The sequence below is a fragment of the Artibeus jamaicensis genome, unplaced genomic scaffold (assembly GCF_021234435.1).
Source record: "Artibeus jamaicensis isolate MK-2021 breed Jamaican fruit bat unplaced genomic scaffold, CSHL_Jam_final contig_387, whole genome shotgun sequence".
NCBI classification, from domain to species: domain Eukaryota; kingdom Metazoa; phylum Chordata; class Mammalia; order Chiroptera; family Phyllostomidae; genus Artibeus; species Artibeus jamaicensis.
Window position 1 is genome coordinate 1,328,529 of NW_026521812.1, and position 26,462 is coordinate 1,354,990.

The 26,462-nt window shown below is 42.0% G+C and overlaps 1 protein-coding gene across 1 annotated transcript; it reads left to right on the plus strand.

Moving 5' to 3' along the window:
- Positions 1 to 11,366: 11,366 nt before the first annotated feature.
- On the plus strand, positions 11,367 to 26,300 carry IL22RA2 (interleukin 22 receptor subunit alpha 2). The gene is made up of 5 exons (XM_037148821.2): positions 11,367 to 11,453; positions 14,958 to 15,093; positions 17,452 to 17,630; positions 24,527 to 24,696; positions 25,681 to 26,300. Exons 1-5 carry the CDS (start codon positions 11,393 to 11,395, stop codon positions 25,828 to 25,830), a joined length of 696 nt encoding a protein of 231 aa, XP_037004716.2. The 5' UTR covers positions 11,367 to 11,392; the 3' UTR covers positions 25,831 to 26,300.
- Positions 26,301 to 26,462: the final 162 nt, after the last annotated feature.

Here is a 26,462-nt window from a genome sequence, read left to right on the forward strand (position 1 = left end):
GTGTGATGGCGTCTTCATTTGGTTAGATCTGCAAAGACACCATTTCCAAATAAGATCATACTTATAGGTACCAGGGATGAGGACTCCAAAATATCTTATTGGGGCAACACAATTCAACTCATAATATACTTTCACAAAATTAGTTGTCCCAATTGGATTAAATATCCCAGCACTTTTCTGTGCTGGTTTCAAATGTCATGTATCATATGCCACATTCTCAGGACTCCTGGGGCTGTGTTTATTGTTCTCTTGTATCGGTATCACACTGTTTTAATTATCATAGCTTTGTACTGGGATATATTTTAACTTTTGAGGCCCTTCATTTCCCTTGCACAGTATACTAAACTGGTCAGGAGCTTGTAACTGGGTCAATTTCATAGCCTCATGCGAGTTGGATTAAACTTTCTCTACCTTTTGGCTCCTCTTATGTTAACTAATAAGGGGATCCTCTTCCTGACCGGCTGCTTCTTTAGTTAAATCTTTTCCCTAAACTAAAACTGGAGTTACTTCATCAGTTCATGCCAAGTTAAATTGCCCAAGATTCCTGTCTGTGTCACATTTAAGGTATAGGACTGCTTTTTAATGGATGAGTTGGATGATAAACTCCAACTTTGTAGGGTGATTAGTTAGCTTCATCTATGAGATACCATACTTACTCTGTATTTTCCCTTTCTGTGTCTACATTGTGGGCCTTGGACTCAGCCACTCTCTATGAGAGCTACCAACTGGGAATGAATGAATGAACAGAACGAATGTATAATTATTGAACTGTTTTCAGAAATACTGCAGCTCAAATCATCTTTACAACACCCTATGAAGAAAAGCGGCTATTCCCGTTTAAAATGAGGAATCCACAAGTCAGCAAGTTAAGTGACCTGTCCAGTGAGCACTGGAATGGGGATTCTGCCTCATCTCTTTTGCCTGCAAATCTCAGCAGCTGCTGGTGGTTATTTGCATTTTTGGTGGTAAGAGAGACGGTACAGAATGTATTCCAGGATCCTTACACAATGGTAAGAGACTATAAAAGTGGGAATATTTTAGAGGTAGTTAAAAACTAAAAGGGAGGAAGAAGGAAGTAAGCGGATAGAAGAAGATAAAGCCAGAGATAGATAACCTGATGATTATCCATGCCGACAGGATGGAAGAAGGATTGCTGGGTTGCAGTGTGTTCCCCATTAAAGACTAATGCTCAGGTTTGGGTGATACTTTGAGATTCTCTAGAACGCTCTGTAACCCGGGAGCTGAGGAATAAACATCACTAACATCTATTGAGTCCGTCCTCTGCCAGGCATTATGGTGAGTGCTTCCCTTTGTGCTACCTCATTGCTACATCTCCGTATTTCCTGTTTTTTATAAGTGAAGAAACTAAGGCTTGGAGAGGAAGACTAACTTCCATCATGTCACATAGCTGGTCAGTGCAAAGCCACGTGTTCAGAATGAGTGTGATTGGGGGTTGCCAGGCCAGAAGCTGGAAGGAGAGGGGACTAGAGCACCACTGAGCAGACTGAGAGCCTCTCCTGCTGGTAGGAGAGGTCACGAAGGGCATGTCTGAAGCATGCGTAAGGGTCAGGTGTGTGAGCCTGAGTAATGAGACGTCACTTCCTGATACTAACATACCCTGGCTTAAAAATTATAGCTGGGGAAGGGGTGCTTTAAATTCAAAATCTCAGATGGGTCAACTGGAAGTGATTATGTGGTCTAAGAAATCTCTCTTTTCTAAAAAAGATTCTATTTATTTTTCCAGAGAAGAGAATGGAGGGAGAGAAACATCATGTGTGGTTGCCTCTCACACATGCCCCCTTCTGGGGACCTGGCCTGCAACCCAGGCATGTGCCCTGACTGGGAATCAAACCTGCAACCCTTTGGTTCACAGGCCGGTGCTCAATCCACTGAGCCAAAGCAGCCAAAGCAGAAAACTCTTCTCTCAGTCAACATTTATGAAGCACCTACTAAGAGCCAAGCACACACTGGTGGTGGGCCCTATTCTGACTCTGTGTAGGGCAGTGGTTAACTTAGGGCATGGCCCCGAAGTCAGGCCCTTTTATAAGAACCCCAACTTTGCTCCCCACCCAATGATGGGGAGCAGGTGTTCTTCAGTTTGCGGTGAAGCAGGGGTAATAGTACTTCTCTCATAATGTGCTTGAGAGATAATCTCGTGGAACCCTTGGCACAATACTTGGCCAATGGACACACTTAAAAAAAATTACCCTAAGTGTGGGAAGGTAACAAATCATCAAATTCTTAGTGGAAGGAAGCGCTGGACTGTTACTGGAGTGTGACCAGAGGACCTCACTGAGGTTGGGAATCGGGTTGGCCTCTTGAGGAAGTAGCATTTAAGCATAAATTAAATGGTGGCTGCCAGGACAGTGAGTGCGGAAGGAACTTCCAAACCTAACAAATAGGGAATTTGGATCCTGAACTGCAATTTTTTTCCATATTTGAATGTACCTAAGGGTGTTATTTTAATCCCCTTTTGTTCTCTCCACTTTCAAACTGTCCTGTCATCCTCTCGGTTCAGCAGTGCCATCGAGCAGAGGCAGACCTCACCCCAGGAACGACTGCCACTTGCTGGCAAAAGCTAAATGGCTTTGTTTGGCACTGACCCAGATAAGGAACAACCTAGACAGAGATGTTACAGCTTCCACAGCTGATGTTTCCAACCCAATACCAGCCCTCGGCAGAATAAAGGTAGAGCCCTACTTTGGGGACTATAGGATTTTTAAGCACTGAAATATAATTGGCATATAGCTTTAGTTTCTGGTGTACAACAGGATGATTTGCTATCATATCTATTGCAAAATAATCACCACAATAAGTCTACTCAACAACCACCACCACACAGCAGCAATTTTTTATCTGGTGTTGAGAACATGTAAGATCTGCTCTTTTAGCAACTTTCAAATATGCAATATAGTATTCTTAACTCTAGTCAACATGCTGTGCATTACATCACCTGATCTAATTTATTTTACAGCTAGAAGTTTGTACCTTTTGAATATGGGATGTTTAAAAGGGTTCAGGCGAAGAGTCTAGAGACTCCAGAAATCAGTCAAATGAACTTGGTGTTCTGGGTTTCTCTGGGCATTTGGGGAGGGCTGCGGGGATGAGAAAGAGCATCCTGCGATATTTGAGTGCCAGGATGAAGACCCCACCGTAAGCAGGGGAAACTTGGAGAAGTATATTTTGAAGAATTTGAACTCAGGTTTCACCTGTCTCCAAAGTGCAGGCTTTTTCCACTTTGGTCTGATGTCTTTCGCTATCTGCATTCAAAAAGCAACCTTAAACATTCCGTTTGTCCTTGAATACACAGCATGCTTAACTTTAACAACCCTGAAACTAGCTCCAGAAATAGCCTTAGGCAAAGGTAGAAATATATAATAAGGTACTTAATATGGTGCTCACATGTACTGCTTCAGTAAATGAGATCCAAAAAGTCATCACTTTAAAAAGGCATTCCCCTGACTGGGTTTCATGAGGATTTTAAAATTTTGCTTAGAAGCTCAGCGTGTGTCTTGTTGGACTGGCATGACACGTAAGCAGTTGTCTGGCCATGTTTATCTTCGTTCATGAATAGTAAATTAACCTCGACTAATTCGTCTCTCTCCGCCTGCCAACTCCCAGAAAGCAAAGTCATAAGGGAGGGGAATTCCACACTGCATGGTTGCGCAAGTCAACACTTTTTTCTTCTCTGGAAACCATGAAAAAGTAACAGTGAAAATTTAAAATAAACAGCTTTTCCACTGGGAAATTTTTTTTAATTCTCTTCTTTAAAACCTTGGGATCAGAAAAAGTAATCTAAGTTGCAAATTGTTAAAGGCAAAAAAAATAAAGAAAACATCTTACTTCAGAGCCCAAGAGGGAGCCTATGGGATCCATTTTAGAGTAAATTCCTGGTGTAAATACTTGTATTAATGTAAGATCAAGAGTAAAACAATCAAAACATCTGACTCAAGGAGTTCTTATAAAAATTAACAAATTCAATGAAAGACAGAAAGAAGGAATTTTAAAAGGTAAAAGAAGATATAAATGAGATGTAACATTTTTAAGAAAGTAGTTTCAAAATCCAGTTCCTCGAAAAATATTAAAGATAAATAACTAGCCAACAACTGAAAAATAAGAATAGGGTGACAATATTATTACTCAAGATAAAAAATTATAAAAGGGGAACCACCGAAGCAGGGGAAATTGAATACCTCTTAAGGGAGTAATTTGCTCAACTGTGCAAATACATGTAAAAGCATGAATGAAATGGACACACTTCTACGGTTCATATAATTTGTAGAAACTGAACCTGGAAGAGACTGAAAATCTCAGAAGACTAATGATCCTAGGAGAATTAGAACTGGAAAACTGCCAAGGAAATGCCACCCCCACCCCAGTTTCTGTACCCCACCTAGAAAAGCACCCAGATGATTTCTCTGGGAAGCAGTCAATTCCTAGATCACACAGATTAACTGGTCCTGCTGAAGAGCTGGCCATGGCGCCGCACAGTATTGCAAAGACCAGTGTTAACCTGTGTGTGTCTGACTGAACCCCAGTGGCTTCACAGATCAGAGAAGCCCATCAGGACAACCGTCCTATGAAAGAGCAGAGAAGCATCTTCCTGTCCTTTTAGGTTAAACCTTGTACATTTACGCCCACTCCTAATATCATATTCATTTTCACCAATTCACCGGACATTCACTAAGTGAACATGACATACAATATCTTCTCAGGAAGAGCTTTCAAGCAGAGGGGACAACTAGTGAAAGGTCTCAGTGTGGAGATGTGCCTGGTATGTTTGAGAAACAACAAAAAGACCACCCCTGCTGGACCACCAAGGGTTAGGAAGAGAGCTGTAGGAGATGAATTTCAAATGAACAGGGCCAGGTAATACAGCCACGTTGCAGGCAACGGTGAATTTTTTGACTCTTTATTCTGAGAGAGATGGAAAGACATTGGAGGGTTCTGAGCAAAGGCTCTGCTCCGACATTTAAAAGGAACATCCCCTTGATGTACACACAGGACAGTGGCAGAGGCAGGGAGAATGGAAAGGAGGCTGCAGCCACAAATCAGGCAAGAGATAATGGTGGTGGGGACCAGTGCAGGGGCTGGCAACTGGCTGGATTCTGGTCGTGCCAGAAAAATCTTTCGAGAGTCAAACAATGTACAGGCACATGCTAAGGCACAGTGAGGATCATTCAGCAGACTTTTCAAGATCGGTGAAAGACCTTGGTCAAGGACAGTCAAAACAATCTTAATATTACAGAACAGAGATCCAAGGGGAGGCAATATTTGGCCCACCCAGGGACACCAAAGACTGTTATAGAACAGATACGCAGGGGCCCAGACTCCAGAGGATGGTATACTAATACCATCCGGACTACCTATTGGGCCCAATTGCCTGTCACCAATTGGAAAGACATCTCTCAATGCCAGAGATTTGTGAAAAGGAAAGGAAATGTTTATTTAATGCTATACAGACCTAATGTAGTAACCTAACATCTTCATTAAAATATCAAAGTCCTTTAGGGTATCCACCTACCTTCTCCCCCTGCCCTAATTCAGGGTACCGTAACTCAGGAAAAGAGCACAGGTCCATTTTTCCAGGCCCCTGGCACCGTCAGCTCTGTTGCCGTCCAGGCAGGATCTCTCCAATTAATGCAAAGTCATGTGGCACCTTCTCACAGTCCACTAGCAAGAGTTTTTTGTACCCATTTTTCCAGCAAAATCTCTCCTGCTTCTCAGGCCACACAGCCAAAGGGAGCACCCCAAAGCTGTGTGGGCCTCTTCTACCAAAGCTGCAGGGGTTCGCACTTCGCCTAAAGCTTGTGGTTCCCTTTCAATGGCTGCCGTGTCTGGGTTTAAATTCTCACACCAATCTTCCTCTGTGCCCCCATTTCTGACTCCTCCCATAATCAGTTACACCTGCCAGTATTTCTGTATTATTCCAAGTTTACTGGGCTGCCATCATGAGTCTGGGCAGGTATGGCCCCATGTCCTGGAGCCAATCTTCTCCAAGCTCACACACAGGTGCTGTAACTTGGGGGACCTGCCCCCCAGTTACATCTTGGGGGCGAGAGACTTCCATCCCCCTGGCTCCAAGCCTGGCCACAGCCATTTAACATATCCAAGTGACCCACCAAAGGCTATAGATATGTTAAATAACCAGGCCATGAATTCGCTGCAAGGCTGTGTCTGTACAGAACAGCCCTGCATATTCCTGCTCCATGTGTCCCTTCCCCCAACTCACTCCTGTGGGGGAAGGGTGAGGACATCTTATATATCTCTCCAATATTCCTATACACCTTGAGTTCTGGACGCCATTCCAAATCCCTTTTTGGGCACCCCCCTCTTGGTTGCACCCTGTATCATTAACAGCATGTTTTGTCCAGAAAAAATATAAATGAAGAACAGAAAAAATTATGTTAATGAAGCATTAAGTCCTATGAATGGAGATTTTAAATAATATATTAGTGTTCATAGTCTTAAAATCAATCAAAATTCAAGTTGATCAGATGGACCATTGTGGTTATTGCCTGTATTTGACAATGAAGTTCTTTTTCTTGAATTCAAGTCCATAAACTATTTTGGAATTCATGACAATTATTTCCAGAATGTAGAACTGCTTAAGGTCATAGGTGTTCCTCAGGTGAGTCATTGAGGGTTCAGCAGACAAGAGAGGACAAATAGTTTCCCAGGTATTATTACTATAGGCATGATTCCCTGTTGGTCTGAGGGGGAGAAGGGTGGTGTTCAAGTTATAATTCACTGTAGACCTTTAAAAAGCTCTCCTGCTGCTTATTAAATTACAGGATAAGGGAAAGTACCTGGAGCAGAAACCAGTTCCATTTGACCCCTTGAATAACCCCGCACCCCCAGTGAAGTAGCCCGGAAGATCAGTATTTAAACACTTTTCTGAAGGCAAATAAGGAACACATGGCCTCTCACTACCAAGCCCTGGCTGAGGAAACTGATGCTGGCTCCATGGGGATTGGATCCGCTGCCTTGCTCACCGCTGCAGGCCTAGCTCAGGGCCTGCTGTGCAGCGCAAGCCTGGTAGACAGACCTTGTTTTCTCCTTTTCTCCTTGTGGCTTCTAACAGGCCAATAATTCATCTAATCAACGAGTCATTATTAATTACTTTTAAATGTGACATTGGATTCTGGTTATAACTTGTATTATTATTTTTTAGAGGCACATATTGAAGTATTATAGCTGATATGACAGGATGTCTGGCGTTTGCTTGGAAATAATCCAGGTGGTTGGGGAATAGGGCCATTGAGGTGATAATTGTTGAAACTGGGTGTTTAAGTACATGGAGGTTCATTCTGCTCTCTGCTTTTGAAACAATTCTGTACAAGTTCTTCTGCTCCCAACTTGGGGGGATTTTATAATTTAATTTTATCTTTTCATCCACACTGAGGCATATTGTCAGTGTTGGCATTTGGCAGGTATGGTATCACACACTTCGAGAGGTCACGGAATGCTAACAGGACAGGTTTGGTTTCTGAAATTTAACACAGCACAAAAGCTCACACATTGGAGAGAATTCGAGTTTGAGTATACTGTATGCTCTTCTCCCTCCCCCCCCCAATTTTCTAATTTTTCTTTATTTGTTCTACAAAGTCACTAACCCAGTGGAAATCCAGATTTCACTCTCTGCTGCCCTGCTTATTAAACCTTGAATTCAAATATATTTTCCTTGACTTCCGCCAAGATGGAGGCGTAGGTGGAAGCACTTCGCTTTCTCACACAACCAAGTTTAAAAACAACAAAGTTTTAGCAACAAAAACACAGCCACACCACAGAAAATTGAAATACACAGAAGTCTGACAACAACGAACCCTTCAGCCAAACCGGTAAGAGGGGCAGAGCCAGCAGCAAAGCGGGGTCGGGCAGGAAAGATCCACCAGACCGACTGGGTGCAGACCCAGGTGCGCCAGCAGCTGTGGGTGGATCCCAGGTGTGGAGAAGTGGGCAAAGCCACTGAGGGCGCAAGGCAGGGGACCCACTGAGGGCGGACCGTGGTCACACATTCGCGCGCAGATAAACCGGTGAAGGAGCTAGCGGTGGTGAGACAGTCTGCGCAGGTCCCAGCAGCAGAAAGTGGCAGAGAGAACCTCCATTGTCCCTCTCTGACCCTGCCCCCACATATAGTGTCACAAACCAGCGACCTGGGTGGCCCCGCCCTGGTGAACAACTAAGGCTCCACTCTTCATATGTAACAAGCACAAACAGATCAAAACATGGCTCAAGAAAAAATCAGAGCCCCAGAGCCAACAAATCTAAGCGATGAAGAAATAGCCAAACTTTCAGATGCACAGTTCAAAACACTGGTGATCAGGATGCTCACAGAACTGGTTGATTTCAGTCACAAACTAGAGGAACATATGGAAGTTAAACTAATTTAAATGGAGGGAAATACACAGGAAACCAATAGTAATGAAAAGGAATCTGGGACTCAAACCAAAGGAGTGGACCAGAAGGAGGAAAAAAAATGACCAAACCGAAAAGGATGAAGAAACAAGAATTCAAAAAAATGAGGAGAGGCTTAGGAACCTTCAGGACATCTTTAAATGTTCCAACATCCAAATTATAAGGGGCGGGGGAGGCTGGGATGAGAAAAATAGACAAAAAACTGTATTTGAAAAATAACTAAATAAAATTAATTTTAAAAAAACATCCGAATTATGGAAGTACCAGAAGGGGAAGAGGAACAGCCATGAATGGAAAACTTATTTGAACAAATAATAAAGGAGAACTTCCCCAATCTGGCAAAGGAAATAGACTTCCAGGAAATCCAGGAAGCTCAGAGAGTCCCCAAGAAGTTGGACCCAAGAAGGAACACACTAAGGCACATCATCATTACATTAGCCAAGATTAAAATGAAAGAGAGAATTCTAGAAGCAGCAAGAGATAAGGGGACAGTCACCTACAAAGGAGTTCCCATCAAACTGTCAGCTGATTTCTCAAAAGAGACCTTACATGCAAGAAGGGGCTGGAAAGAAGTATTCCAAAACATGAAATCCAAAGACCTACATCCAAGATTGATCTATCCAGCAAAGCTTTCATTTAGAATGGGAGAACAGATAAAGTGCTTCTCAGATAAGATCAAATTCAAGGACTACATCATCACCAAGCCCTTATTATATGAAATGTTAAAGAAGATAAAAAAGATGAACAGTGAAAGGACAGCCAACTCACAGTTATTAACAACCACACCTAAAACAAAAGCAAACTAAGAGGACAGCTAAATCAGGAGCAGAACCATAGAAATGAAGATCACATGGAGGGTTAGCAACAGGGGAGTCGGAGAAGGAGAAGGGGGGGAAAGGTACAGAAAATAAGTAGCATAGATGGTAGGTAGAAAATAGATAGGGGGAGGGCAAGAATAGTAGGGGAAATATAGAATCTAAAGAACTTGAGATACGTGGTCATAAACTAAAGGGGGAAATGGTGGGGGAGGGGTGTGCAAGGTGGAAGGGAATGAAGGGGGAAATAGAACAACTGTAATGGCATAATTAATAAAATATATTAAAAATTTTAAAAAGATAAAGAAAAAAATATTTTCCTTGACTGGAATTTGGAGTAATTTGCTTCAAAACAAGAACTATTGGTGTTGAAGATACTAAACATCAATAGTGCAAATACAGATTATCATCTCCCCTTTGATACCAAAACTGTTTTCCTGGCCGAGTGGATCAGTTGGTTGGCGCATCATCCTGTACACCAAAAGGTTGCAAGTTTGATCCCTGGTCAGGGTACATACGGGAGGCAGCCGATTGTTTCTCTCTCACATCAGTTTCTCTCTCTCGCTCCCTCTCTCTCTCTCTGTCTCTCTCTCCTCCCTTCCTCTCTAAAATCAATTAAAGTATATATCCCCAAGTGAAGATTAAAAACTAACTAAATAAATAAATAAATACCAGCATTATTGCAAAGTCTAGAGTTCAGAGGGTATTATCAGCAAGTGAGTGAAGGATGAGGTTGATAAGGGTAGGAAGGTAAGGAGCACCCTGAAGGTGCAAAGGGAATGAACCTGAGATATGCCGCAAGTTTCTTCTTTGAAAACCTGAGATATGCCGCAAGTTTCTTCTTTGAAAACCTAAGTTACCTTAAAAGCAATGGAAACTTCACTGGGAGGAGAAGGAAATAAGGAGTCTAGATTCAGGAGTCTGACAACCTGGAGGTACCAGAACACCTGCTGTTACCTTCACGTCTGCCGGACGTCTGTTTCCCCCTTTAGAGGTAGGCTTTGGGAGGGCAGGGGCAATGTCCCTTTTATTTGCTGCTGCAGCCTTGGTGTTCAGAACAATGCCTGGCATGTGTTAGTGTGGCAAATATGTGTTAAATTACTGAATGAATGAATGAGTACTGTTCAACAGCCATCACTGTTCCTTACTAAAGAGACTATTCTACCAAGAACTTGAAAGAGACTACACGAGAGGAAAAAGAAGACAAAATGTATTTCCTCTTTTGAGCCTCTTTTTAAAAATATCTTTGATTCTCTTGTGCTTTAGTGTACACTTTCAGTGCCTCTAAAGATATGTGATAAAATGTTTTTGGTAAGAAGGAAGATATAATGAATAATGGGCAAAGAACAGATGACCTAGTTTGATCAGATTTCCAAGAAGATATGAAAAAGATCTAATAGAGCTCAAAATGATTTCTCCACTTCGTCCTTTTAAGGACTCATTTGGTTTGACTTACTCAAAAATTACTCAAAATATTTATCAGATGCATGGGCACTGAGGGTGGCAATTCAAAGGAAGAGGCATTACTGGGGTGGGGCTCAAGGCCACCATAGACTGGGAAGACCTGAGTGTGGCAGTGAGCCCTGAGGAGAGCCAGAGGGTGTGGAGGGTGTGAGGTGTACCAGGGACATTACTCAGAGAGCTTCCGATAAAGGAGGAAAAGGAAGAACCAATCAGAGACCTCACTTCCTTTGAACACTGATAGCTGTAACTGCCAGGCACTTTACTCATAATCAGCATATCAACAAAATTGGGGCTGGTACCTCTTTGCCTCTAGGGCTCAGATTCCTTTAAGATTTCATGAGTTCCTCCATCCACTCACTTGTGAGCACCTTGCACAATTCTGCCCTACCCTGCCCTCCACTAGTCCTCAGTGTTATTTTTGGCTTTTGTATGGTTAATAAATCCCTAATCACTGCAACATCAAGCTTCCACATCAAAGTGACTTATAGTAAATGTCCTTGGAAGCAACTGTTTTACTTTCATAATTTCCCAAATAATAATAAAATGTATTAACAAATAAATCTGTGATTGCTCCAAGGAACCACTGCTAAACTCACGTGAGATGCTCCCCGTGAGGATTCTAGTTTCCTCTTCTGTTCAGAGCTGTGCTCTCATTCGGGGGAACGCTGGTGGCCAGACCAGTCCCTCTTGCAACCATGACGCCTGAACACAGCCTTCTAGGCTTCCTCATCAGTCTCTTCCTGATGGGTGTAGCAGGTAAGTCCTTCATTTCTTTTTAATTGCTCACAGTTTTGTCATCTGAGTGTGTTCAAGGGGCCGTTAGAAATGACACTGGTGCTTTTTTGGGCTTTGTAAAAATTTCAGCCTTCTTCTGTCACACAGTGATCAGCACAGATGTAGAGTCAGTTTGTACCTGCAGCCTGAATAAATCCACGTGGGCTTAGGGAGTGGCTGCTGCAGAGGAGGCACTCCTAGTGGGCACAAAACACTTCATAAGGCCCCGCGCACACCCACCTCTGTCTCCTTGCCACTTCCTTTGCCTTTGGGGGATGTGATAACATAGTGGGTACAAGGAGTCTTCTAAGTCAGACCATTTGAGTCTAGAGTTCAGCTCTGCCATTTACTCTTTAAAAGAACTTGGGCAATTGACTTGCTATCCCTATGCCTCAAATTTATCATTTGTGGAATGAAAATTGTATGCATTGTGAGGATTAAATGAATTAATATATGCTAAGTACTTAGAGCCATGCCTGGCACAGACTACAAACAATAAAAAAAATATGAGAATTTGCCCTCGGTATTTATGAGAACTCTTCAACAGCAGAGACCATTTATCACCCCAACACAGCTCTGACCAAGGCCATCAGAAACCCCAGTTAACAGATGGGTACCTCTCAGTGTAAGGGGCTCAAGTAAGTTTCCTGAAACTGCTCAGTTGCCTAGTGACTGATAATATAAAAACAGTGCAAGCCTCCATCTCCCAGGATGGCATGGAGTTATGTAGAATATGCCTTTGGTCCTTGGTAATACCAAGGACTAAATTAGCGTATATGGCAGGAACCCGTATGCTGCCAGAATGATCCTGGCTCTGAAGCTTACCAGAACCATAACCTTGGGCAAGATATGCAACTTCTTTAAGTCTCAGCTTCCTTATTATAAAAATAAGAACAAAAATACCTGCCTTATTTGGTGTTTGTGGGGATGCAATAAGAAGTAAAGCTTTGAGCATTGTGCCTGATACATGTTTAATACACATATATATTTTCAGTGTTCAATGACTGCCAGCTGGGAGGAGAAGGGAAAGAGGGAGGAGGAGGAGGAGGAGGAATACCTCCAGCCTGTAGTTGTTTTGCTCTCCATTAGCTCCCCTCTCCTGAGGCTTTGCTCTTGGTTTTCTATGGTAACGGGCAGGCTCCGGAGTTTGCTGCTGCTCAAGTTCCTTCAGCTCCTCGAGGCTTAGTTTTCAGTCTGTGAGAGGAAGATGGCAATAGTACCTCTTCATAGAAGAGCTGTGCAGATTACAGGAGTTACTGCAAGTAAAAGCCCCTGAGTGTCAGGTACACAGTGACTTGCTATTGTTTTGATGGTCATGACGAGAGAAGAAGTCCCTGGACAAATGAGATGAGGGGCACCAAGCCAACTGTCTTCAGGGCGGCATCAGCTCTAGGCAAGGGCTTCATGAATGTGTGTCTGTCAGCCCCTAAAAACTTTTGGAATTTGTATGCACTAAGTATGATTGATTAGGTAACAATTTTGGTGAGTAAAATTAATGGTAGCAATGGACTCTTTCCAAGTACATGCCATCATTTGATATACGGAAGGAGGTCCAAACAAGAAAAACAACCCCCCTCCAATAACAGTATTGTCACTATTTGGTTCATAGGAAAACACCTAAGGAAATGTTAGGAAATATCAAATCTTTAGTGTTCAGAAACGAGGTCACAAGTTTAGGAGTGTTTGCTTCCACTTCAATGATATTTGAGCAAAAATTTGAGGTATGTGGGTATTCCAGGAAAAGGGAAGGACATTTGCAGAGACCCTCCAGGGAGACCACATCCCCCTTGGAGCAGGAAGAGAAAATGAGGTGGGGGGGATGGGGGGGGGCCGGGGACAGGATATGCTTCCTGACTCCTCCTCCTGTCCCACTTCCTACCCCTTTTCAGAAACTTTGGACCTGCTGAGGAGGTAAAGCTTTGCCTCTGCACATCTTAGGTTTATGGCTGGGATTCTTTAACAAAAAGAAATACTAACAAGAGAAAAACAAGTTATTAATACATGCAGAGCACATCACAAAGGAGAAACCTAAATGAAGAGTAACTCAAAATTGCCTGACTGGTGTAGCTCCGTGGATTGAGCGCGGGCCTGCAAATCAAAGAATCGCAGTTCGATTTCTAGTCAGGGCACATGCCTGGGTTGCAGGCCAGTTCCCAGAAGGGGACACACGAGAGACAACCATACATTGATATTTCTCTCCCTCTCTCCTTCCCTTCCCCTCTGAAGATAAATAAATAAAATCTTTAAAAAGAAAAAAAAAGAGTAACTCAAAATGGTGGGTTAGAATGATATATGTTAGGTGTTAAAATGTTAAATGTTAGAACATTTTTATCTTACATAGTATCTTCAGGGGAAAAAATACATTTGTAGAGACAGGACAGGAGAAATGCAAACAATTTCAGTCTTCCAAAAGTGGAAAACTCTGGAAAAGTTAAACATGTCACAGGAAGCTGGGCTGTTGGCGGATTCCTCCTGCGCCATCTCTGGATTGACAGGGATCTGTCTCCTGTAAAAAGAGACTTCATATCCTGCCTTTAGGCAGGAAAGGGGGAAGGTTTAAAAAGGTTTTACTGGATATATTGCTTACTTGCCTTGAGCTCAAAATAATTTTCATGTCAAAGAGGCATATTTTAGGGTGACATATTCTGGTTCTCTTCAGATTCTAGAAGAAAATTTTGTCAAAGGTCTCTTGCCTCCATGGGACCAAGTGCAGGTGAGACCGGGCCACCCATGCCACATGACCTGAGGAGGCAAGTACAAGCCATGTCAGGGCACAGTTATCCCCTTTCTTGCTGGGATTGCTGTTGAGACCCTTCTCGGGGCCACTAGGCCCCCCAGCAGGGTCTGGGCAGTCTCCCTCAACAGCAGCTACCAGTTTGGGCAATTGCGCTGGGCTGCCTGAAGCCAGGGTTCAGGCAGGTAAGCGCAGCCATTCAGGAGAGGGACGGCAAAGCTGACTGCCAACGCAGCGAGGTTGCTGGGAGTGGGGGAGGACACTGAGGCAGGACCCAGAGGTTGAGCGAGAGACTGAGAAAGGAGGAACCAAGTGCTGGCCTGAGGTTCTGGAGCCAAAAGTGACCCCAGGCAAACTTCTGCCCCAGGGCAGCAGAATATGGTGGCTCCTAGGAAGGTGGGCGAGCAGCCTGGGTGGGGGTCTTTCATCTCAGTCATTACATCCCGTGGCCATCAGGGAAGGGACTAAAGATAATATTTTCCTCAGTGCTATGTACTTCCTCTACAGTTTGGGAATGGGGTGGGAGGATATATCGCTTATATGTTTTTAGTCTGAAACACAATTGTTCTGAAACTTCAGCGTACATAAAATGATCACATTGAAGATTCAAAGTGTGATTTCTGGGCTCCACTTCCACCATCTGCAATGAAAGTGATGACTTTAGGAAATCTTGACTCAGGTATTACATTGAAAACTACTGGAAATAGCGCCCGTATCAATTTTCAGTGTTTTTCCTTCTCTTATTATTTTAGAAACTCATCCAGCCCATGAGTCTCTGAAGCCTCAGAGAGTACATTTTCAGTCCCGAAATTTTCACAACGTTCTGCACTGGCAGCCTGGGAGGGCTGGTGCGAGCAACCGCAGTGTCTACTTTGTGCAGTATAAAATGTAAGTAATTTGAGTTTTCTCCGGCTGATGGACATGGCCGCTGGGAGAACATGGTCTAGCATGCAATGAAGTTTTAGGATCTGAGCTCTTTCTCAGTTTCAGAGAGATTAAGAAAAAGCAGAGGTAGGGACAGATTGTCTTCTCTCCCATGAAGACATGAAGGCCATCTGGTGACACAAAATGCATAATGCCATGCAGCTCGTTGGGGACATATGTCAGCCCCTGAAAACTCAGTGCCAAGTCCCTACATGCTCTGCCTTAGGCATCACAACAGAGTCTGCACATGGTGGGCTCTCAGTACGTGTTTGTCAAGGGAGCGTGAGAAACAACTTGCTTAGCACATAGTAGGCACTTAACTCAGTTGACATTACTGACACTGGACAAAGAAGTTGTGGGACACCTGGAGGTCAGTGTGTAAGATACATTTTTACCTTAAAAGTCATTTTTTAGAGCGTGTTTACTATTTAGAAAATCCATTTCAAAAATTAATGATTCCTGTAAGCATGAACACAAATCAGAACATGCCGATGCGTGTTCCTCTTGTGTGATCTTCAAGCTAGTTCAGGGGCATCACTGCCAAAACTCAGATACAATCAACTCCTCCCCTGAATAGAGGCCTGGAAACATAGGTTCCCAATTTGCAAATGGCAGGTTTTGCCACTCATACCTTTCCTGGCTTGGTTGATTTGCTGTTGGTTTTTGAGATTCTTCCTTCTCTTACGTAGTTTGCTATGTTGGCTGGGCATGAGACAGAAGTTGTTATGGTATAATTTTCAAGGTTTTTCATCAGGTAGTCAGAAAATCAGATGCAGCTATGGACCAAAATAAAAATTTTTATTCCATAAATTGTCTCTCCCTCATGATTTCATCATGTCTCTAGAGCATGGAGTAGGTCCAAGGTCAGATTTTTTTCATAAATTAACCTCTCACTAACTTCAGAAGGAATATTTCTAGAAGCTTATCAGTCTTTAACTGCTGCTACTTTTCTTACGTTTGGGTATAATTTACAAATCTTTACAATAAGCATTTCTCCATTCCAAGAATAGACTTGTGCATAGTTGGAAATACTTCCTGTAATGTAGGAAGCTGGGATTGGTGCTCTTTTTGTCCCCCTTCCCCCGCAAGCAGTCTAAATAGGTCCAAAGTGGGCCTGCTTGTGGCCCAACATAAAAAGTGACATAGCATGATACTAATTAAAGTTAAAATTTAGGGCAACATGGAAGAATTGTATATTCGCAATACTTTTTCTTAAAGAGGGCTCCCAAACTTGAATAAAATTCAGACTGCCTGGACCTATTCTTAGCTCTGTGTAGTTTTCCAAAGCACAGTGCAGATTTATGTTTTTGAAACTTTTCACTTTGGTCCTATCCAGCGCACATTAGTCTGCGGTTAATGTCTGTCCCATGTGGGACAGGACAAAAGGACAAGGTGCCACATTAACAGAGAGGCCAGTCATCACAGCTGAATTCAATAAAGACAATGTCTTATCAATACAGAACAATTAAAAGCCATTAAATTGTGCTCAATCTGTGTTGTTGGTTCTGTTTTAATGTTACCTTCTGATATAAGGAAACTGCTGATACATAGTTTACAATGTAAAGACGTCAGCCTAATCTTCATCCTGTAGAAAGTCATAGATTTCAAGTCCTCTGCCAAATATTTTAGAAAGCTTTCTCCCAGACTAATTCCTGCTCTGTCCTCACCATCATCTCATTGCACTTTCTTCCATTTGTCACTGATAAGGAAGTAAGCATTAACCTTCCCCTTCGCCGTTCGCCCCATCCCCTAGTCTCGGGGTGACTCAATCTGTCTGCCTCTGCCTCTGCCTCACTAACTTTTTGTTTTAAGTTTCATGGTTACTCCTCCTTCTCTCCCAGCTCCCTATTACTGGACTCCTTATACAGCCCTAACTACAATCCCCGCTTGATTTCCAATAAAGAAATCAACTGTATGGGTTGGCTAAGCATCACCTAAGATCAAACATAGTAGCAACTTCTCAGAATCAACCACATTACTCAAAAACAAGCTGATGAGAAGTGAAGAAAACCACAGAGTTAAAACCTCTGAAGCATTAAGGATGTGGAGAGCTACTTTTCAAAAACAAAAGTTGGTCCATACAGCAGAAGAAAAATTGCACTAAGTATTTAAATATTTATAGAGGTTTTGGGCTTGAGTTAATCTTTCAGCAAGAAACAACATGGTTATCTCTGGTTAACATGAAGAAATCTTTTTAAGAATACTTTAGAGTAGCCATAAGCTTTCACAATAGTACTGATATTGGAGGGTACTTTTCAACCAGTCTAAAAAGCTAACAGACTGAAAAAAGAAACTTGGGCATTTCTCTTTTCCCTTCTATAGGTATGGGCAGAGACAATGGAAAAATAAAGAGGACTGTTGGGGCACTCAAGAATTCTTTTGCGACCTTACCAATGAAACATCAGATGTACAGGAGGCTTATTACGGGAGGGTGAGGACGGCCTTGGCTGGGATCCACTCTGGCTGGATCATGACTCCGAGGTTCACTCCCTGGTGGGAAAGTGAGTTCCATGAGTTCCTTTGCATTTGCTTTTCTTGTTCTTGAATAGCCCTCATAGAGTGCAGCCAGTTGTGGGACTCCATGCTTTGTAGAGGTCCACACCATCATTTTACTGGATCTAATAATACTCAGAACAATACTAGAAGGCGGTTTTCACTACCCCTATTTCACAGGCCAGGAAGTCAAGGCACAGGGGCTTCAGTAGTTGCCCAGGTCCAACAGCCTGTATAATGTACATCAGGATTCAAATTCGCTGCAGCTGACTGCAGAATTGACACTGTATCCCTCTGCCAGATTGTTACCTCCTAGGTAAAAAAAAAGGACTTTTAGACAGCAGAAAGGAGCTGTCCAACCCTAGACCCTTCCTAAGTATGGACATAATCATTAGAAGAAGAAGAATATCATAACCTAAGATGTAAATGAAAAAATAAATCATTACCAACAGAGCTCATGTAAAAGAGTACACAAAAGAAAGTGTTTAATGTATATGCACACAGATCCTCATAGCAAAACAAGAAAGAACATAAGGTATTTATTATAGTCCTCATAACTGCAACCAGTCATGGAGTTTTTGTTAATCTTGATAACTTCTTCTCTCATTGTTAAATCAATGTTCACTTTGTTCCCAGTCAGCATCTCAGCTCTTTGGTCTGGAGGAATTTGAGTCCTTTTGGCCTTTCCCGTGTAAGCTTGACATAATCTTACATTAATTTTTTATCACAGGCTATAGAGCTCTAAGAGATGCCTCAGAGGATGCCATGCACACTACTCTCTGCCCCCACTGTGTCTACAGCAATTCTATTTCTCTGATAACCAGAACCAATTGTCCTAGACAACACAAGGACCTCATTTTCTCTTTGTTGGTTAAATGCATCCAAGAGCTTCAAACAGTTAGGAGGAAGCCTTAACTTCTAATTCTACAAAATGTTTGCTGTTATAACCAAAAGAATTGAGGATCAGGTACATGAGAACCAACTATTTCATGGGCCATTCACTATGGAAATTGCCCCTCCCACCCCCACGTCTTGCATCTTAAACCAGTGAATTCTGTCTATGGAAGAAATAGTGCCATATATTATTGGTCACACGATCAGAACATGTACCAATTCATAGATGGCTTCTCAAGGTGTTGTCTCCCAAACTGAGCTTTCCATTATCCACCTTACTTTTCTGTAAAGCCATGGGCTGCTGAGTGAAGAGATATATGGCAAGGCTTCACTTCTTGCACACTTTCTTAGTTCTTCTGTTATAAGCAATACATCGTGGGCCACCAGCCTCATGAATAAGGTGTCCATTGCGCCTGTGGAGTGGGGGTTGTCAGGGGGATTGCTCATAAAAGCACTGAAACAGGGAAGACAAATCTATAATCAGAAAAGTAGGGACTTCTGGCCATGATGGAGGTGTAGGTAAAAACACTGTGCCTCCTCGCACAACCAGAATTAAGGACAACAAAGATTTAGAAACAAAAACACAACCAGAACAGACAGATAATTGAACTATATGGAAGTCCAACAACCATTCATCCAGACCGGTAAGAGGGGTGTAGTCGGCAGCTGGCAGAGAGGGGTCCCAGCAGGAAGAGGCAGTGGCTGACAGACCCCATACATGGGGCGGCAACGGCAGACCCAGTGAGGCGCGCAAGGCAGTTGGCTGACCGCAGTCACACATTCACACGCAGATAAACCAGGCAAAAAGGGGCAGCAAGACAGACCATGCAACCCAGGGCCCCAGCACCAGGAAATAAAGCCTAAAAAGTACCAATTAAATACACTTGTGGGGGTTGAGGCATCGGGAGAGACTCTCAGCCTTACAGGAGAGTTCGTTGGAGAGACCCACAGGGTCCTAGAATGTATACAAGCCCACCCACCTGGGAACCAGCACTAGAATGGCCCAATTTGCTTGTGGGAAGTGGCAGAAGGGACTGAAAGAGAGAGAGTGGGACAAGCACCATTGCTCCCTCTCTGACCCCACCCCCACCCCCATGCAGCATCACAACCCAGCAACTGGGTCACCCTGCCCTGGTGAATACCTAAGTCTCTGCCCCTAATACATAACAGGTTCAACCTGACCAAAAAATTATGGCTCAAACAGAAAAACAAATCAAAACCCCAGAGCCAATACTTTTAAGCGACCAAGAGATAGCCAACCTATCAGATGCACAGTTCAAAACACTGGTGATCAGGATGCTCACTGAATTGGTTGATTTTGGTCACAAATTAGGTGAAAAAATGAAGGCTACACTAAGTGAAATGAAGGAAAATGCACAAGGAACCAATAGTGATGGAAAGAAAACTGGGACTCAAATTAATGAAGTGGACCAGAAGGAAGAAACAACCAAATAGAAAAGAATGAAGAAACAAGAATTCAAAAAAAATGAGGAGAGGCTTAATAACCTCCAGGATGTCTTTAAATCTTCCAACATCAGAATTATAGGGGTACCAGAAGGGGAAGAGGAACAGCCATGAGTGGAAAACTTATTTGAACAAATAATAAAAGAGAACTTCCCCAATCTGGCAAAGAAAAAGACTTCCAGGAAGTCCAGGAAGCTCAGAGAGTCCCAAGAAAGTGGACCCAAGGAGGAACACACCAAAGCACATCATAATTACATTACCCAAGATTAAAATGAAGGAGAGAATTCTAGAAGCAGGAAGAGAAAAGGAGACAGTTACCTACAAAGGAGTTCCCATCAGACTGTCAGCTGATTTCTCAAAAGAAACTTTGCAGGCAAGAAGAGGCTGGAAAGAAGTATTCCAAGTCATGAAATCCAAGGACCTACATCCAAGATTGCTCTATCCAGCAAAGCTCTTATTTAGAATGGAAGGGCAGATAAAGTGCTTCTCAGATAAGACCAAATTCAAGGAGTTCATCATCACCAAGTCCTTATTATATGAAATGTTAAAAGGACTTATCTAAGAAAAAGTAGATAGAAATATGAACAGTGAATGGACAGCAAACTCACAGTTATTAACAACCACACCTAAAACAAAAGCAAACTAAGAGGACAGCTAGATCAGGAGCAGAACCATAGAAAAGGAGATCACATGGAGGGTTAGCAACAGGGGAGTGGGAGGAGGAGAAGGGGGGAGAAGGTACAGAGAATAAGTAGCATAGATGGTGGGGAGAACATAGGGGGAGGACAAGAGTAGTGTGGGAAATGTAGAAGCTAAAGAACTTATGACACATGGACATGAACTAAAGGGGGGGAACGTGTGTGGGAGGGGGTGTGCAGAGTGGAGGGGAATAAAGGGGGGAAATGGGACAACTGTAATGGCATAATAATAAAATATTTTTTAAAAAGAAAAAGAAAAGTATTTGTTCCAGCATCACTTGTCTTTTCCCTGTTGAAATGAATAAAAAATCTACTATATAAAAGGAACTATATACTAGACTTGGTTCACCTTACTGGGAAATTGGACACTCAGATGTGTCAGTTCAGCCTTGGCATGAGGAAGTCCATACTGTGGAGTCTATATTTGGTCTCCATCCATTTCACACCATTGCTTTGTTCATGAACTTGACAAGCAATCATGGATCATTGGGGAAATAGGTCTAAATTGCCCCCACTTACATTTTTTCAAACAGCTTCTTAAAACAGCTTTATAGATATAATCACACCTTTATAATTACCCATATCATGTGTACAATCCAATTTTTAAGTATATTCACAGATATGTACAACCACCACCCACACTCAATTTTAGAACATTTTTATCACCTAAAAAGAAACTCCATACACATTGGCATCGCCCTCCTATTCCTTTACTTTTCCAGCGCCTTCAGCCCTAAGCAACGCCAGTCTACTCTCTGTCTCTATAATGTTCCCCAGTTTTGACATTTCATATGAATGGAATCATATAATTTGTGGTCTTTGGTGACTGGCCTCTTTCATTTAAGATAATGTTTTCAAGGTTCATTTATGTTTCATCATATTTTAGTACTTAGTTTATTTGTGGGTCTAAATAATATTCCATTGTATGGATATACCACTTTTTGTGTATTCATGCCTCAACTGTGGACATTTGAGTGGTTTTCACCTTTTGGCCATTATGAATCATGCTCCTTTAGACATTTGTGTACAAGTTTTTGTGTAGACATATGTTTTTATTTCTTGGTGGCACTTGCCTTAGCAATGGAATTGCTGGGCCACATGGTAACTCGGTGTTTAACCATTTGAAGAACTGCCAGGCTGTTTTTTAAAGCAGCTGTGCCATTTTACATTCCCGTGAGGTTCTGACTTACCCACATTCCCAGAAACACTTTTCGATTATAAAACTTCAGGTAAGTGTTGCTGAGGATGTGGAGAAATCAACACTCAAAAGCTCAAAATCTCATGGGATACTTTGCAAATGGGCAGGGCAACTAAATGTTGTACATGTTTCATCCAAAATTCATAGAGATCTAACAAGCCCAGTGAAAGTGTCTCAGCAATAGGGGTGCAAAGTAAAGCCACTTGTCTTTTCCTTGAGAGGAAATGTCTAAACAAGCCCCAGAGAAAATTTAAATCCAACATTTTGCTTCTAAAGCCCCTGTAGTGCCTAGTACTTCAGGCACACCAAAGGCAATCAGTATCATGTGGTCAATTTAGTGGACCAACTTGACATCCTATGAAAGATCAATGACTCTGTACGTTATATGTAACAGAGAGCCAGCACGACCGTGAAAGCCAAGTGAAGGAAACTTTTCTGGCACTTTCTAATTATTGGACAAAGGTAGAGAAAAGCGGTAATTGTATATTAAAGGCTGTGCTGGTTGGCTCCAGAACAGAGACACTATAACAAATAGAAATCACACCATGGTCACCATCTGAGTACCTTTACAATGATCCCTTTTATTATTCAGTCTTTTGTTTGTGGAGTGCAGGGGAGAGGGTATAATTCAAATAAATGAATTAAATGGGGAAGTAATACATCTTACTGCCTCTGCACCATTCAAGGTGTTTGTGACTCACAAAACTCTGCAGTTTCCCCGGGGATGCAACAGTACTTTTGATTTTCTATTTTGTTCAAAGAAAGAATTCTATCAGCTTCCATTTGACCTTTCATCCCATAGTAAGTTTCATGCTATAGCTAAGAAAACAAAAATGGAAATTGATTCTCTCAGTAGTATGCGTCTATATCTCATTGTATTTGCTTTTATTACCTGACAGCTACAAGAACCCACGGCGCATTCCGAGTCCCCAAGGATTACTATCAGCTCAGAATCAGGATCCATTATTAGGCAAAGCAACTGTACTTACCTTTCTCCATTTTGCAATTACCTTCAGGGAAGGATGAAAGAAGATTTATTTTAAAACTTGCAGCCTTATTACCTCACTTGCCTTCCAGATCTCATTCTAATAATCTAACTGGCACAATGTCCTCCATTAGAGCCAAACTATTAATCATTGGATCATGGCCAAAATGTTACATGCAGTGGGGTTTAGAAAAAGTTATGTTTAAGTTTTCTCTTCCTTCAACTAGTAGGAGAACAGAATCAGAATTGAGCCAACCAATCCATGGTACCCAGCACATTGATTCTTGGAATACCTTGAGGTTTGAGCTCAATCCTCGGCACCCACAATTCTCTCGCTGAAGAAATGGAGCCCTGGCTGGTGTAGCTCAGTGAATTGAGAGAGGGCCTGCGAACCAGATGATCGCAGCTCGATTCCCAGTCAGGGCACATGCCTGGGTTGCAGGCCAGTTCCCAGCAGGAGATGCACGAGAGGCAACCATACATTGATATTTCTCTCCCTCTCTCCTTCCCTTCCCCTCTAAAGATAAATAAAATCTTTAAAAAAAAAAAGAAAAGAAGAGGAGATTGTGTGACTAAGCTGGTATACTCCAGTGAGGGGAATTTTTCATGGTAGTGTGCTTATTGATTTCAAGCCTAGAAATTGGGTCCAGTTTAAATTTATCCATCAAACAAAGCCTTCTTGATTATGACCCATGAGGATACTTGGTAACGTTAACCAAAGAGATTGGCTGAGATGAGGTGAAGCTTTGGCTCAATTATATTTTAATTGAGATAGTGTTAAGAATGGGTTATATTATTTCTAGACCCTACTAAGAGAAAAAAAACTTAAAATGCTTTATGCCAGGACCTTATAGGTAGAAGAATAAGAAAACCGGTGTATAGAAATAAAACAATTAAAATCAGAGCGACTTCTGCTGAAACAATAATGAGAGCCCCTCCCTCCCTGCTGTCTCCTCACCCTCCAACTTTACCTTCTCCTGCCACAGATCCTGAGGCTTTCTGAGAACTGTGTTTTGGAAAACACAGTTCTCAGACGTTAGGACAGCGTGTTCCTAGAGTCTGCGATATAGGCCTAAGGAGCCAACTGCATGCCCTGACCCACCTGGGAACTATTTCTGAGTAGCAGGCATTTTTTAGGTTATAAGGTTCTGGTTCCTGGTGTCTATCTAGAGGCAAAGCAGTATTTTTTTTAAAGCTTCTTAAGTTAAAAGCATCATTTGAGGTTTCAGACACCCAAGGGAAATATTTATACAGATCCAGGACTACTAGAGACACAAATTTGTGGGTCATTTGCATATAGTACAATGAGCATTGATAGAATTGTCTAGGAAGAGAATATTGTCTGGGAAGGGAATGTGGAGTAAGAGCAGGTATTGAGGGAATCCTGACAAAAGATGCCGTAGTTGGAGAGGCAGATCTTAAAAGGAGACTGAGAAGAAATAATTGTACTTTGAAAGCTGAAACAGAATCTATTATATCTTTGTAAATAAAGAAGTATCTTCAAAGAAACTTCTCAGATATTTATATTGTAGGTGCCAGCAGTATGTCTTCATAATTATTTTGCCAATCTCCAAATTTAATAATATTTGTTGTTACACAAAATGTATCCGTGTGAACATTACATTTTTAAAATTATTTGTCAACATCTCCTATTCTTTTCTCCAGCAAAAATAGATCCTCCAGTCATGAATGTAACTCAAGTTAATGGATCCTTGTTTGTGATTCTCCGTGCCCCAAACACACCATACAGAAATCAGAAGGGAAGAAATGTACCAATGGAAACTTACCATGAGCTGGTATACCGAGTCTTTATAATTAGCAATTCACTAGAAAAGGTAAGTTCGGATGAATAGATAAGTCTGGCATTTTGTTTTCTTTTGTTCATTTAACTAACATGTTAATCATAAAATGTCTTCTCTCTTGCTACTGTATCCATTCTTATTTTTTTCTTGTATATTTTCTAGAATCTTCTCACTCACCCTCATTGATAAGGAATTCATGTTCAGTGTTATCTTCGCAATGTGTGTGTATATATGTGTGTGTCTGCTTTTTTTCAGTCACACATCTTGCCTCCGCTCAATCTTCCCGGCATGTCTAAAGACTGGCATCAGCAATGTTCCGTTCCATTTCACTGCTACAAATATTCATTTGTGTGGACTTTCCACACTTTATTTTAAAGTGGCTTTCGGATCAGAGCATTTTATATTTGTGCCCATTTTGCCATGACATTTTAATTCATTGTCTGTGTCTTTATCTTGATTTGTTAGTTCAATATTCCTTTTTGGGTGGCCATCTAAGACAGGGATCCTTAAGTCCTAAAGAACAGAACCCCATTCAGTCTGGTTCGAATAGAAAATAGATAGGTGGGTGGGAGGAGTTGAATCAGGAAATGACAAGCAATCTTATGGACAGCCAGGAGGAACAAATACAGAGCTGCCAGGCTCTGTCTATAGTGGCTGGGAAGGCGAAATGGAGAAGCAGGTCTTAGAGGAGAACCCCAATCTGCCTCTCTGTGGTCACATGTTGCGTGTCTACAGCTGTCTCCAAACCTATGCAATTCTCTTCAGGGCACAGCTCAAACTCTGGAAAAAGCGCCTGGCCACTGGGTCAGGCAATCAGCGCCCTCACGTAGTACCCACGCAGCCCCTTGACCTGCCTGTTTATCCAGGACTCTGGAGAAGGAGGGTGTGTCTGGGAAGAAATCCTACAGCCCATCTGCTACTGTGACCAGGAACAACTTATTGATTGCATCAAAAGTAGAGCAAATCAATGACTTACTGAAAACCACTTATCATCTCTTTTATTTTCTCTGTGTATAGGAGCAAAAGGTCTATGAGGGAACTCACAGAACTGTTGAAATTGAAGCTCTAACACCTCACACTGGTTACTGTGTAGTAGCTGAAATATATCAGCCGATGCTGGACAGAAGAAGTCGGAGAAGTGAAGAGAAGTGTGTGGAGACCCCTTGAAGGTGTGTGGTGTGCTCTGCAGCATGGAAATCAAAAGCTCTCTGAAAATGGGTGGGCTCATGTTTGAAGGGTCTCACTGACAACTATTTTTATATTTTCTTAAAGTCGTGTTATACTTTTGGAACTTCTTTGTTCATCCATTCTTTCTTCTTTTATATTTCATTTGTAAACTAAAGTTAAGCAATGTGTCCCCCAAAAACACATTAGAATTTGAAGAAGAGGCAGAGAGTAAAGGTTCTATGAAATACAGAGCTTTACTTCTGAATGTAGCATCCCTACCAAGAATCTCCATTCTTCTAATTTAAGAACCATGAAATAGTAGGCATTTAACAAACTGTTGTCAAATTAAGTTTTGACAAATGCCATTATAGGCAAGCAATCCTGAAGCATTCTTTTTCACTCCCTATTGAGACAATTTGACACACATATACCACTTTTATATTAATGAAATTTTTACATGAATGAATGATTTTCCCATAGACGTCTATATTATATGAATATAGTTTTTCATGCAGCTCTTTTTATTATAAATTATTTCTACTTCATGAGCAATTTTTATCTGTGTAAATAAGAATAGTATTTGAAAAAAAACCTCATGGTATCTGGATTAATATCTAGATTAAGATGATCCA